This window comes from Heptranchias perlo, chromosome 41 (genome assembly GCF_035084215.1).
Source record: "Heptranchias perlo isolate sHepPer1 chromosome 41, sHepPer1.hap1, whole genome shotgun sequence".
Taxonomy (NCBI): Eukaryota; Metazoa; Chordata; class Chondrichthyes; order Hexanchiformes; family Hexanchidae; genus Heptranchias; species Heptranchias perlo.
Window position 1 is genome coordinate 1,700,697 of NC_090365.1, and position 12,755 is coordinate 1,713,451.

Here is a 12,755-nt window from a genome sequence, read left to right on the forward strand (position 1 = left end):
TAATTGTTTGTACTTTGTCTCGGTCTGAACAGTTAGCAGTTGACAGGGTAGATGCTGAGAGGCTGCTTCCCCTGGCTGGAGAGTTTAGAACTAGGGGGCATAGTTTCAGGATACGGAATGAGACGAGGAAGAATTTCTTCACTCAGAGGGTGGTGAATATTTGGAATTCTCTACTCCATATATATTCATATATATTCAAGACTGAGATCGATAGATTTTTGGACTCTTAAGGGAATCAGAGGATATGGGGATAGGGCGGGAAAGTGGAGTTGAGGTCGAAAATCAGCCATGATCTTATTAAATAGCGGAGCAGGCTCGAGGGGCCGTATGGCCGACTCCTGCTCCTATTTCTGTTCTACACAGAGATGTCTACCCGAATTTGACTGTGGCTCGTGGTCCGCTGAACAAACGGGTGTTCATTAAATGAACGCACTGTCCTGTGTGGAAGGTCCCAGGTTTGGTTCCATGGTCTGTGCTGGGTTAACTGATCTCAGCCAGGGTGGGAGTGAGGTAGTGTGCTTGGTCTTGGGAAAAGGAGGGAAAATATCAGCTCGGAATTCCGCTCCTGATTAGGAGCAACAAACCCTCATGTAGGGCTGCAGGAAAGAAAGAACTTGCATTTACATAGCGCCTTTCACGACCTCAGAATGTCCCAAACCTCCGCACAGCCACTGAAGTATTTTTGAAGTGTAGTCACTGTTGTAATGCAGGGAAAAGCTGCAGCTAATTTGCGCACAGCAAGATCCCACAAACAGCAATGACCAGATAATCTGTCAAATGGAGGCCAGAACAATGGGAGAAACTCCACTGCTCTTCTTTGAATAGTCCCACGGGATCTTTTACATCTACTTGAGAGGGCAGACGGGACTTGGGTTTAATGTTTCATCTGAAAGACGGCATCCCCGACAGTGCAGCACTCCCTCAGTACTGCACCGAACTATCAGCCTAGGTTTTGTGCTCAAGTCTCTGGAGCGGGGCTTGAACCCACAACCTGCTGACTCAGAGGCGGGAGTGCCAACAACTGAGCCAAGGAGATTGCAACGCTGGGATAGGACGAGGCCATGGAAGGGCTGTGTAAATGAGGACTAATGTTTTGACAATGCACTGAGGGATGGAGTGCCAATGGAGGTAATTGTCAGTACGGATAGGATGCAGGCGGCAGCGTATCGGATGAGCTGGACTTTGTGTCGGGAATTCAGAAGAAGAGCTGGAGAAACTAAGCTGAGAAAGGCTTAGATTAGAGTATAAATCAGGGGAATACTTGAAGCCTGGATTGGGAATTCTATTTAATGGGTAGTGGTTTAGTCCATTGGCATTTTGTCACATGGAGTTAACAGCATACTTTTCAGTTAATGCTTCAGGAATTTCACTATGTCTTGGGTCATCTTTAGCCCAGACCCTGGACTGCCACCGAGCACCCTCTAGTGCTCTGTTTCTTTTCACATTTCAAGTTTTGCATGCACATAATAATCATATTATTTTCTGAGCTCAGTCAAATAACTCTGCAGTTGGGGGGTCGTGAGGTACCCTCGCAATTTGGACTCTACTGTGCAAATTTGCTTCTTTACATTCCCACGTGTTCATCCGAGCTGCCGTTTTATTTTGTAACTTAAAGGAACTGAAGTCATCCCCTGTGGCTCAGTGGGTAAAGGTACTGCTCGGTGTGGTACCGAGCCAAGAAGCAGAAGGTCCTGTGTTTGATCTCTCTGTGTTCAGCTGGAGTTGGGCGGTGGTAAAGAAAGAAAATCAGCCGGGGTTCCTGCTCCTGTGGCCATGCAGCCCCTCCTGTTATGGAGCGTATCAGGCAAGGATAGGATAAGGCTGGGCTCTGAGCCCTCCATCTTCCAGTAACTTGCCAACAGTCGCAGTCTGGATTCGTATATGAAGAAGGGCCACATGGACGAGAACTGTCCCTCAGGAAGAGCCAGCGCCTTCACGAGAGGAGAAACAAATGTGGAATAACAAATATCTGTGATCGTGTTAGGAGGCAATGACATGTCTCAAAAACTCTAACATCGGAAGCCCTCGTGTAACTATCCCGTATCTCATGCCGGGATGTCTACGGTCCTCCATTTAGTCCACCTTCTCCAATTTTTTCTTCGCCGGGTTTGGGTACTGAGGGTTTTCAATGACTCCCTCCCCAAATTTCAATTCCAGGAAGCGCCTGTGATTGTTGGGCGCAAAAGCAGTCACCCCAGCAAACTGCATGGGAACCAGCGGCTTCAGGAAGTGCTCTGGGAACTCCACATCCTGCTTGTGGTCCATCCAAGTGTTTTTAGTCATGATTCCTTCTCGGGCATAGAATGGCCACAAGTCAACATGCAAGTGGTTGCTTTCACTGTACTGCACTCTGTAGAAGTCCCCTTCCACTGCCTTTTCCCACACATAGCCGCTCTCGTCAACAACCGAACCAGAGTCCAGGTTCCTTAGGTACTCGCATTTCTCCACGTCCTCCAGATAAATTCCAAGGTCCACGTCGTAGTCCCATGCAATTATGTCTTGGTGACGGACAGCTCCCAAAAGTGTTCCACCTTCCAACCAGTACCGAACACCTGAGGATTGCAAGATGTTTATCACATACTTGGTGGCCTCGCGTAAGGCTTTGAGACAGCAAGGGGGAGTCCACCTGTCCTGGTACAGGTACTCTGGCGTGTCGTCATGCACAGTGCCGAAACAGCGAGGAGTGTCTTTGTTGCACCCATACCACTGCTCCTTCCCGTCGGCCTGCACCACGTGCTTCACACCAAAGCCTTTGAAGAGTTGGGCCAACCTGGCTTTGGCATTGATGTCGGCCTTCCACTGGTTGTGGGCCGACATGAACAGAGACCGGTGGTAGGAAGAGAACACAATGCTTTCCGCCATCTTCACTCTCCAGCCGTGCAGCGAAGACTGAATGAAGAGGGACGTCATGAGTGGCCTCACCATGGGCTGAGAGAGGTTGAACAAATCCTCGGTTCGAAGAAGAACCACAGCCTCTCCGCCAATGGCATCGCAAACCTGAGCTGGAGAAAGGCTGTAAACAGCGCTCCACTCCTTAAGACTAACCCATAAGTTTAGACACTGAAACGTTCCCGAAGCCTGGATGGGGGCTGCCACCATACGAACCTTCCCTTTGTTGCCCTCAAATTCCTGAAGAAGGCGATCGAGCTGCCGAGTTGAGTCTAGCTGTACCCCATCGGGCACCAGCAGGGTGTACTCGGTCTTGATGTAGAATTCGGGTCTGGCAACATAGTACGGTTGATCTGGAGATGCCTTCAACAACACCACCCGTACGTTCCCTTTATCGGGCAGGTCCAATGGTGGGTATGGAAGCTTATCAGCGACCACCACAATGGGCTGGTCTGGCCTTTCCTTCAAGAAGGACTGCACCACGCCCACCACCCAATTCTCAAAGTCTTCGAACTCTCGTATCAGTACAGTGATCCCAGTGACTCTTGAAACCGCCGGCCTGCGTGATGCAGCCTTCCCTAGGTCTTTGTGCTTCAGCATTTGCTGTTGGGTTCGGGAGACGTAGTAAAGTACGACTAGATTAATCACTATCGCCCCGGTCAGCAGCACCTGGCAAAAACTAACCCGCATTGTGCTTTCTGTAAATTCAGTAGCGTTCGTACATTAATTAGTTCAAGTAGCAGCTTTTCTTGAATAATCTCTTGTTGCCTTTTGACATCGTAACAATCAAGTCAGGAATCCCAACTCTTGTTCAACTAATAATTGCAATTAATTCATCAGGAATGCGCTGTCTTCATTGGACCTAAAAAAAAAGAAAAAATTTATGAAGGACAAGGAAATAAGAGCATAATACTCATCAATTAATGAACACCCACAAAATGGAATCTCTTCCAGTTTAGTATTCGTGAAGTTGCAGTGTTTACAGGTCAGTGGATATTTTGCAACCAGGTACAAACCAGGAGCAGTGTAATCTTTCTTGTCTCTCTATCTCTCTCTCTGTTTTATTGATGCTATTATAGGCATTGCTCTTCTGAAATGTCCTCGGTTCTTTCTCCAAATATATCATTCTATATCCTCTTCCTACTCTCTGCTTCCCCACCCTGTTGAAGTCGAGACTTGTCACACTGTCTCTTACTCTGACTCTTTCTTTCCCAGGACCTCTGAAGCGTAGATCTCCTCAACTCCCTCAGTCTCCCCTTCCTCCTACAATTTACATATTTTTAAGTTGCAAGCTTGGCATCAACAAACGCCTACTTTCTCATTTACCTCAGCTTCTGTCTTCCTCTTTTCAATCTTGCTGCCATCCTATATTTTGGGGCTAGATTTCTCCACCTGAGTTTCTCAACTTTTTAAAAAAATTCTATTTTTTTTAGGGCATTGCATGGATTACTGAGTGGGACAGGATGGCTGCAATTTTGTATAACTGGAGGAGTGGAACATCAGAAAATTCCAGCCAAGAAACTCTTACTTATAAATGTCAAGAGTCCAGTACAAAACTGCCACTCACACAGATGTGGAGATGCCGGTGATGGACTGGGGTTGACAATTGTAAACAATTTTACAACACCAAGTTATAGTCCAGCAATTTTATTTTAAATTCACAAGCTTTCGGAGATTTTCTCCTTCCTCAGGCAAATGTTTCAAGATCTCGCAAATGTTTCGAGATCTTGAAACATTTGCCTGAGGAAGGAGAAAATCTCCGAAAGCTTGTGAATTTAAAATAAAATTGCTGGACTATAACTTGGTGTTGTAAAATTGTTTACAACTCACACAGATGACACTGACCTGGATTTCTCTCTGAGGGATGAGCATCTTTTGCTTGCTGGATAAAAATCATTTTCAGTGCTGTCACTGGGTATACGTAGTGTCATTTGTACCACTATGTTCTACCGAAACTCCAGTTACAGAAGCCCGTGGACACCGTCAATGGTTGTTTGAGAGAGCACTCTCGCCTCTGACGCAGAAGATCGTGGGTTCAAGTCCCACTCTAGAGACTTGAGCACATAATCCGAGCTGACACTCCCAATGCAGTACTGAGGGAGTGCTGCACTGTCGTTTGGATGAGAGGTTAAACTGTCTGCTGTAAAAGATCCCACGGCACTATTTCGAAAAAGAGCAGGGGAGTTCTCCCCGGTTCCCTGGCCAATATTTATCCCTCAACCAACATCACTAAAAAAAGATTATCTGGTCATTTATTTAATTGCTGTTGTGGGATCTTGCTGTGCGCAAATTGGCTGCTGTGTTTCCTCCATTACAACAGTGACCACACTTCAAAAGCACTTCATTGGTTGTAAAGCACTTTGGGACGTCCTGAGATCATGAAAGGCGCTCTATAAATGCCAGGCTTTTTTTTTTTCTCTTTTTGTTTGACTCACCAGCACTTCCATTTTAATCATCAGTGTGTTTTGCAGTGCCTTTGCTCTTCTTCTCTCCCCCTGCCTAACTGAAGGAGGTTACCAGTTGCTCTTATGGTTAAAACAGGCCCCTATTATGCTCGGGTTAAAGTTAGAATCTAAATAAAATACTGGTGAGTAGAGCAGAATGTATATTGACTGTAGTACTAACTAGTTACTGTCGCAGCAGGTCAGGTGGGCACTGTTACACTAAAACACTCTTCTGATTAAAATCCAAGTCCTAGTGTATGGAAAAACTAATGGGGGAAAGCATCGTGCCTGGGTGGATGGGGAAATATTGGGGTATTAATAAATTTTAAAAAGCATACAGGTGCTCTGCATATAAATTCTTGTCGCTGAAAGCACTTTCTCCTTTAAAGAGTTAGTTCCGGACTGGGCGTCAGTTCAAACACAGGGTGTTGGCTGCTGCCGTTTCCAAGACTTCAATGGCCTGAACAAAGAGTGGAATTTCCTGGCAGTCAATGTGACATCAGAATCACACACAGACTGTACCTTTCTGTCTACGATCAAAGGAAGAAAGAAAGACTTGCGTTTGTACAGCGCCTTTCATGGCCTCAGGACGTTCCAAAGCGATTTAGAGCCAATGAAGTACGTTTGAAGTGTAGTCACTGTTGTAATGTAGGAAACTTGGCAGCCAATTTCCGCACAGCAAGATCCCACCAGCAGCAATGAGATAAATGGCCAGATAATCTGTTTTTTTAATGACGCTGGTTGAGGGATAAATGTTGGCCAGGACACTGGGGAGAAGCAACCTACTGTTCTTTGAATAGTGTCATAGGATCTTTTACATCCACCTGAGAGGGCAGACGGGGCTCCCACTGAAGTGTCAACCTAGATTATGTGCTCAAGTCCTGGAGTGGAGCTTGAATCCATGATCTTCTGACTCAGAGGCGAGAGTGCTACCCATTGAGGGAAGAATGTTGGCCAGGACAATGCAGCTTCTTGTAATGTGGTGGCCCTGTGATGCTTCTAATAGCTGCAAAGAAGATGTAAATAGGAAGGGGAGAGAAAAGTTTACAGGAACATTCAGCCATCCAATTTTTTTGTGACCATCTTGTGTGGTACCTCGCCCTCCTCGTTCCATGTTCCGCTAACTAAGAGTGTGAACAGACAATCAGTTCCTCAGGTCCTTGTCAATGCCTCTTCAATCAAAATGTGTGCAAGAAGAGCAGTGGGTCAACACCCCTCCTGGCTGACTGGGTCAAAGCTTTATTTAATGTGGTGCTCAGCCGAACAGGCCAGAAGATCACATTTCCTTTATTCCGGGCAATTTTCTCCCTCTCCTCTCCTGAAGATGCTGACTCGGAAACAGGCAGTCTCTGAATCGTAGAATGATACAGCACAGATGGAGGCCATTTGGCCCATCGTGCCCTTGCCGGCTCTTTGGAAGAGCTAGCCAATTAGTTCCACTCCCCTGTCCTTTCCCCGTAGCCCTGCAAATGTTTCCCCTTCAAGTATTTATCCAATTCCCTTTTGAAAGTTATTATTGAATCTGCTTCCACCGCCCTTTCAGGCAGCGCATTCCAGATCATAACAACTCACTGCCTCATTTTTTTTTTCCTCAGGTCGCCTCTGGTTCATTTGCCAATCGCCTTAAAACTCTGTGCTCTGGTTCCCAACCCTTCTGCCACTGGAAACAGTTTCATCTTATTTACTCTACCAAAACCCCTCAATGCTCATTCTTCATGTGTGAACCCAAGCAGTGTCGGCAGGGTATTCGACCGTAAAGGGCAGTGCCCGATGCTGTCCTCACCTGATATCCATGCACCTGCACCTACCAGAATGAGTAACTGGACAGCCATGGCTGATTCTCCCCTCCCTGGTTCAGGGATGCAACTAATGCACTCCGACTATTGCCTTGCTGGAGATAGCTGGCTCAGCACAGACTGAGGATCAAAGCTGGGAGCATACCATACTTTAAAAAAAAACTAATGTAGACAGAGAATTACCTGAACTTAATAAGAGATGGTTTGTTCCACCTTTAGTTTAGATGCCTCTGTCACACTATCTGTCTCAACACCATCCATTACTCAAATTGCTGACCCACAGATGTGAAGTTTTGTTGGTGATTTCTGTGCATTATAGGATATGTCCAAATTACTATGAAACCTGGAATAATTGAAAAGAAACCAAATTAATTTCTACACTGAAACATGCCATCCTAGAGTATAAGGGGAGAACTTATATTTATATCACATTTTATCACATTCTCAGGACGTCCCAAAGCGCTTCACTGAAATGAATTACTTTTAGAAGTGTTGTCACTGTTGTTGTGTGGGCAAACATGGCAGCCAATTTGCTCATGGCAAGATCCCATAAACAGCGAGAGATAAATGACCACTTGATTTGTTTCCTTGTGGTGTTGGATGAGGGAGGAACATTGGCCAAGACACCAGGAGAACTCTCTGCTCTTTTTCAAATAGTGTTGCAGGATCTTTCACATCAACCTCGACAGATAGGCAGGGCCTCTGACAATGCAGCACTCCCTCGGTACTGTACTGGAGTGGCAGCCTAGATCACATGGTCAAGTCCTGGAGTGAAACTTAAATCCACAACCTTCTGATTCCGAAGTAAGAATAACACCAATTGGGCCAAGATGACGCTTGATGTACTTTATAAAATGCTCATATTCTTGGTGTTCTGAGGGTTATGCTGATTGGACCCTCCATGGCCTCGCCCCTCCCTATCTCTGTAACCTCCTCCAGTTCTACAACCCTCCGAGATCTCTGCGCTCCTTCAATTCTTGCCTCTTGTGCATCCCCGATTTTAATCACTCCACCATTGGCAGCCGTGTCTTCAGCTGCCTGGGCCCGAAGCTCTGGAATTCCCTCCGTAAACCTCTTCACCTCGCTACCTCTCTCTCCTCCTTTAAGACACTCCTTAAAACCTACCTCTTTGACCAAGCTTTTGGTCACCTGTCCTAATATCTCCCTAAGCAGCTCGGTGTCAAATTTTGTTTGATAATCGCTCCTGTGAAGCGCCTTGGGACGTTTTACTACGTTAAAGGCGCTATATAAATGCAGATTGTTGTTGGATCCTATTATTAGTATTCAGCAAAATTCTTCCAGGGCTGATGGCTTGGTTGGAAGCGGATCATACAGTTCGATCATCAGTCTGTGATAAAGTAGCCTGAAGGGGGGAGGAGGGGCTACAATTGGCCTCAGTACCCATGGCCAGAGAAGGGGATACAATCAACCAGGATTTCTGCATCTGATCACTGTTGAGTGACACCTGTTGGAAAGTGCTCATGTGTGGGATATCTGGTGAGGACATGAGGCGGGCTTGACTTCTGAACGTTCACCCAAGATCATCAGCCTTCTAGTCTCATTTATGAAGAGTACCCATTCTGGTGAGTGGACCAAAGGGTAGCCAGGATGAGTCAAGAGATCACAGGAGAAAATTGGCCAATTTTTTTTTATGGCAATAAAAATTCATCACAGAACTCCATGTAATTAAAAACAGTCTGATTTATTCAGTCAGTAGATTAAAGTGACCTTGGACAGAATCATTTATTTACTCATTGGCATGGGTGAAATAGGTAATATTTAGTCACAGTGTGAGTCCATGTGACATCTGGCCTCTCCCACACTAATGTTGACTTTTTTTTCATTTTGCAACCGGTTTTCTTTTTATTTAATCTCTGCACTACCAGCTCTAAGATTTCAAACTTCTGCTTATTTTCAAAAATGGGGAACACATACAAATGTTTTTCAATTTTAGCATCGAATATGTTGAGTAGCCTTCCAAAAACAGTGAGTGAGAGAACAAAGAGTTCCCACAGACCAGGAGGACACTGGTCCGAGGCAGTGTACTTCATCCCTGCACACATGGGGGATTGGTCCAGTTCCTGACATTGCCAGCTTCCTTGTCCTGGAGGAGCACTAGCCCTACAAGCCACATTGCAGAAGTAAGATTCTTTTACCTAGGTAGCCCTGACTCTGGCCCAGGTGGTTCCAGCTGTCTACTGCCCTTCATTCTGAGACCCACGAGAGGCGACTTTTCACTCTCAGCCGAGCCTGGGCCACCTGCCTTCTCCCCAATGCCCCAATCTCCATGATATCCATGAATCACAATACAGCAACCAGCCTCTCCTCTTTCTCCTTGCATTCTAACTGGCCTGTATACAATAGCTTCTCAGTCCCGTCAGTCAGTCACAGGAGAGGCCACAACACCACTGTGTGATGAGACTTGCCTCAGGTTCAGCTGAATAACCCTCCCCCCAAAAGCAGAACACAAATGCACCATAGGCAACTTACTGGTCCCTAGAAATTGTAATATTAAATATTATTATATAATTTTATTATTGGCTGTGCTCTCTACACTTTATCCAGGGCAGAGAACCTGGTGTCATTTAAGGAAACTATTATTATAATTTGAATTTGACTTGTATGAATTTATTTTGTGGTCAAAGGCAGGAGTCAGTGTTAAAGATAACTCTTTCTTATAATTTTATTAAGATAATACTTTGTTTTCACAATTGCTGGTTGCTGTTGGCTGCTATTACACAAGTAACGGATGGATTAGGCTCAGGCTAGTGTGTTCTCTCATGCACGTGCTCGCCAATGTGGAGTCTGGCTGCGCATACAAGTCGGAGCCTTGCGTACAGACGTCAGTTCACAATCTTTGGTGCATCATTGATGATCTACACCTGAATTTCTTTTACGCCGAGTTCCTGACCTTGGTTGTGGTTTTGAGGTGGGGAGACACCCCAACAAGGCAAATTGGAGTTGTCCCATCCTTGGCCATGCTCATTCCTGTCCTAGCAATATTTTTTTTAAAAAGAGTAAAGCTTTGACATGTCCACTTTGCCTTGGGCTGTGGTTGGGGACTTATTTGCATCAGACAATTCCTAATTATCATAATCTTGGAAGTAAAATCTTTCCCATTACTGCTAATTGATACCTGGGAATGATTACAAGGTTCATGACAAGAGCTAATTCTACCCAGCATGGAAAATCATCTCTGTATCTTCTAATTTCTTATATATTATTGGATGGTGGTTTGTATTTTAGTTGACCATTTACTGGCAATATTATGTAAGTACCAAGTTTAAATAGATAGTTGCTTGAAAAAAAGTAATATTAAATGGTATGAGGAGCAGAGTGGGATTAGGCTAGGTGGAGAAAAACACTGGTACAGATTAGACTGGATGGCCTGTATCTGCTGAAATGTTACCTAATTTTATAAGTATGGCTAAGAGATCCTAGAAAAGCAAATAATTGAGTGCCAAAGCAGGGTGGGTTTGTATTATTTCGGTTATTCTGTACTGATCAGCTGTCATTATGGCAAAGAGAAGCTGTAGGACACTTATGATTGTTTGTGGGCCGCTGGGTGCTATGTAGGGCTGCCAACTCTTGGACATATTCCTGGAGGTTTGATCACGTGACCTGACCATGTGATGTCTGATTGCATAGCATCTGATCACATGATACTTGTTCACAGTTTGAAAATGTTATTACATTAACCTTAAAAAAGGTAGGGTCCCCTGTAGTTGAATATCTTTGCTTGTGGTTTTGTGCAGCAGTTGTCGAGTGAGAATTTCTGAGAACTGGAAGGCCTTCTGCGAGCAAAACAAGAAAGTGCACAGGTTCAAACCACGTGCATGAAGCTCTACTTTTCTCCTGGGTTGCTCACAGCAGTGCCCAGGAGATCAATCCTCAAATCCATGTGACTCCCAGGCACTCTGGGCAGTTGCTTGTCCACGTGGAAAGGAACGATGATTATTGGGAGGGTGGGGCAGGGAGTTGGAGTCCAGGACAAGGGACATGACCTTAAAATCAGAGCCAGGCCTTTCAGGAGAGAAGATAGGAAATGCTTCTTTACTCCTGGATGGTAGGTGTGGAACTCTCTCCCACAAAAAGCAGTAGATGCTAGCTCAATTAATAATTCTAAATCTGAGATCGATTGATTTTTTTGTTAGCCAAGGGTATTAAGGGATATGGAGCTAAGGGGGGGGTATATGGAGTTATCTCACAGATCAATAATAATCAATAAGGCTAATGGAATGCTGGCCTTTATATTTAGAGGACTAGAGTACAAGGGGGCAGAAGTTATGCTGCAGCTATACAAAACCCTGGTTAGACCGCACCTGGAGTACTGTGAGCAGTTCTGGGCACCGCACTTTCGGAAGGACATATTAGCCTTGGAGGGAGTGCAGCGTAGGTTTACTAGAATGATACCCGGACTTCAAGGGTTAAGTTACAAGGAGAGATTACACAAATTGGGGTTGTATTCTCTAGAGTTTAGAAGGTTAAGGGTGATCTGATCGAAGTTTATAAGATATTAAGGGGACCAGATAGTGTGGATAGAGAGAAACTATTTCCGCTGGTTGGGGATTCTAGGAGTAGGGGGCACAGTCTAAAAATTAGAGCCAGACCTTTCAGGAGTGAGATTAGAAAACACTTCTACACACAAAGGGTGGTAGAAGTTTGGAACTCTCTTCCCCAAACGGCAATTGCTAATTTTAAATCTGAGATAGATAGCTTTTTGCCAACTAAAGGTATTAAGGGATATGGGCCAAAAACAGGTATATGGAGTTAGATCACAGATCAGCCATGATCTCAATGAATGGTGGAACAAGCTCGGAGGCGCTGAATGGCTTATTCCTGGTCCTATGATTGTAAAGTAATTGCTCCTGTTTTTTGTTTTGACTGTAATCAACTAAATAGAGGATGATATGCATACAGATGGTGCCCTGTGACTCACACACAGATCCTCCCTCCCTTTCTTCCTTCCTTCTCTTCAATGAATGACTTGACTTTGAGTAGGATGTTGTGATGGACTCTATTTGGCAGGAAGTCTGTCCTCCGCCGACCGCACGGCGCATGCGCCACCCAGCCAAGCAGACGGAGGGGCTCACTATCTGGCAGAGGGAGCGAGAGGACGGGACAAGGCAGCCAAGAAATGGACGGGCAGTCAGCCGCCATGGCGTCAGCGGTCGGCAACCCGGCCTGTCCGAGCCCGGCGTCGGCGATCTTCGAAAAAATCTCTTCGGAAACTTCTCCCGAACCGGATTCGTACACCGTCCCGGGGATCCTACACTTCATTCAGCACGAATGGGCGCGATTCGAGATGGAAAAGGCGCGATGGGAAGCAGAAAAAGCCGAATTGCAAGTGAGTGAGAGGGTGGGAGTTTTTAAAAAAAATGAAAACCAACTTCTGCATTCTGTGTCCCCGCCCCTTCCAGTCGGTTCTATACGTCGAAAGGTATCGATACCTGAGGAAAGAACAAGTCGGAAAAATGTGCTTTGTGAGAGAGAAAGGCGTCTGTCTTTTTACCTTCTATTGTTGCGGAGGGTCGGTGGTGCGCCGCCATCTTGGATTTAAAGATGGCGGATTGTGGCTATGTAATTAGCCAACAATCCTGCCCAGAAATATTAGCATTAGTTTAAA

General features: G+C 45.4%; 2 protein-coding genes across 9 annotated transcripts in view; one reads left to right on the forward strand and one right to left on the reverse strand.

Annotated features, from left to right (window-relative positions):
• Positions 1-1,268: 1,268 nt before the first annotated feature.
• fkrp (fukutin related protein) lies at positions 1,269-12,681 on the reverse strand. Of its 2 annotated transcripts, XM_067974844.1 has the most exons (3): positions 12,642-12,681; positions 7,313-7,472; positions 1,269-3,751 (listed from the first exon to the last, which is right to left on the reverse strand). In XM_067974844.1, exon 3 carries the CDS (start codon positions 3,577-3,579, stop codon positions 2,074-2,076), a length of 1,506 nt encoding a protein of 501 aa, XP_067830945.1. In that variant the 5' UTR covers positions 3,580-3,751; positions 7,313-7,472; positions 12,642-12,681; the 3' UTR covers positions 1,269-2,073. The 2 variants fall into 2 exon arrangements, with proteins under 2 accessions (XP_067830945.1, XP_067830946.1); XM_067974845.1 differs by lacking the exon at positions 7,313-7,472 and having other exon boundaries at positions 12,642-12,669.
• LOC137305904 (striatin-3-like) overlaps positions 3,420-12,755 on the forward strand; it is a 59,953-nt gene continuing 50,617 nt past the window's right edge. For 3 of the 7 annotated variants that reach the window (XR_010958778.1, XR_010958779.1, XM_067974839.1), the window contains exons 1-4: positions 3,420-3,518; positions 3,730-3,874; positions 6,929-8,712; positions 12,131-12,476. Coding sequence is in view for 5 of the 7 variants with exons in the window: in XM_067974839.1 (XP_067830940.1) it covers positions 12,267-12,476 (210 nt within the window). In the remaining 2 variants the exon portion in view is untranslated. Of the gene's footprint in view, positions 3,875-5,700; positions 5,952-6,171; positions 8,713-12,130; positions 12,477-12,755 lie in introns of those variants that run through there. The other 4 variants (XM_067974843.1, XM_067974840.1, XM_067974842.1 and 1 more) reach the window with 4 other exon arrangements.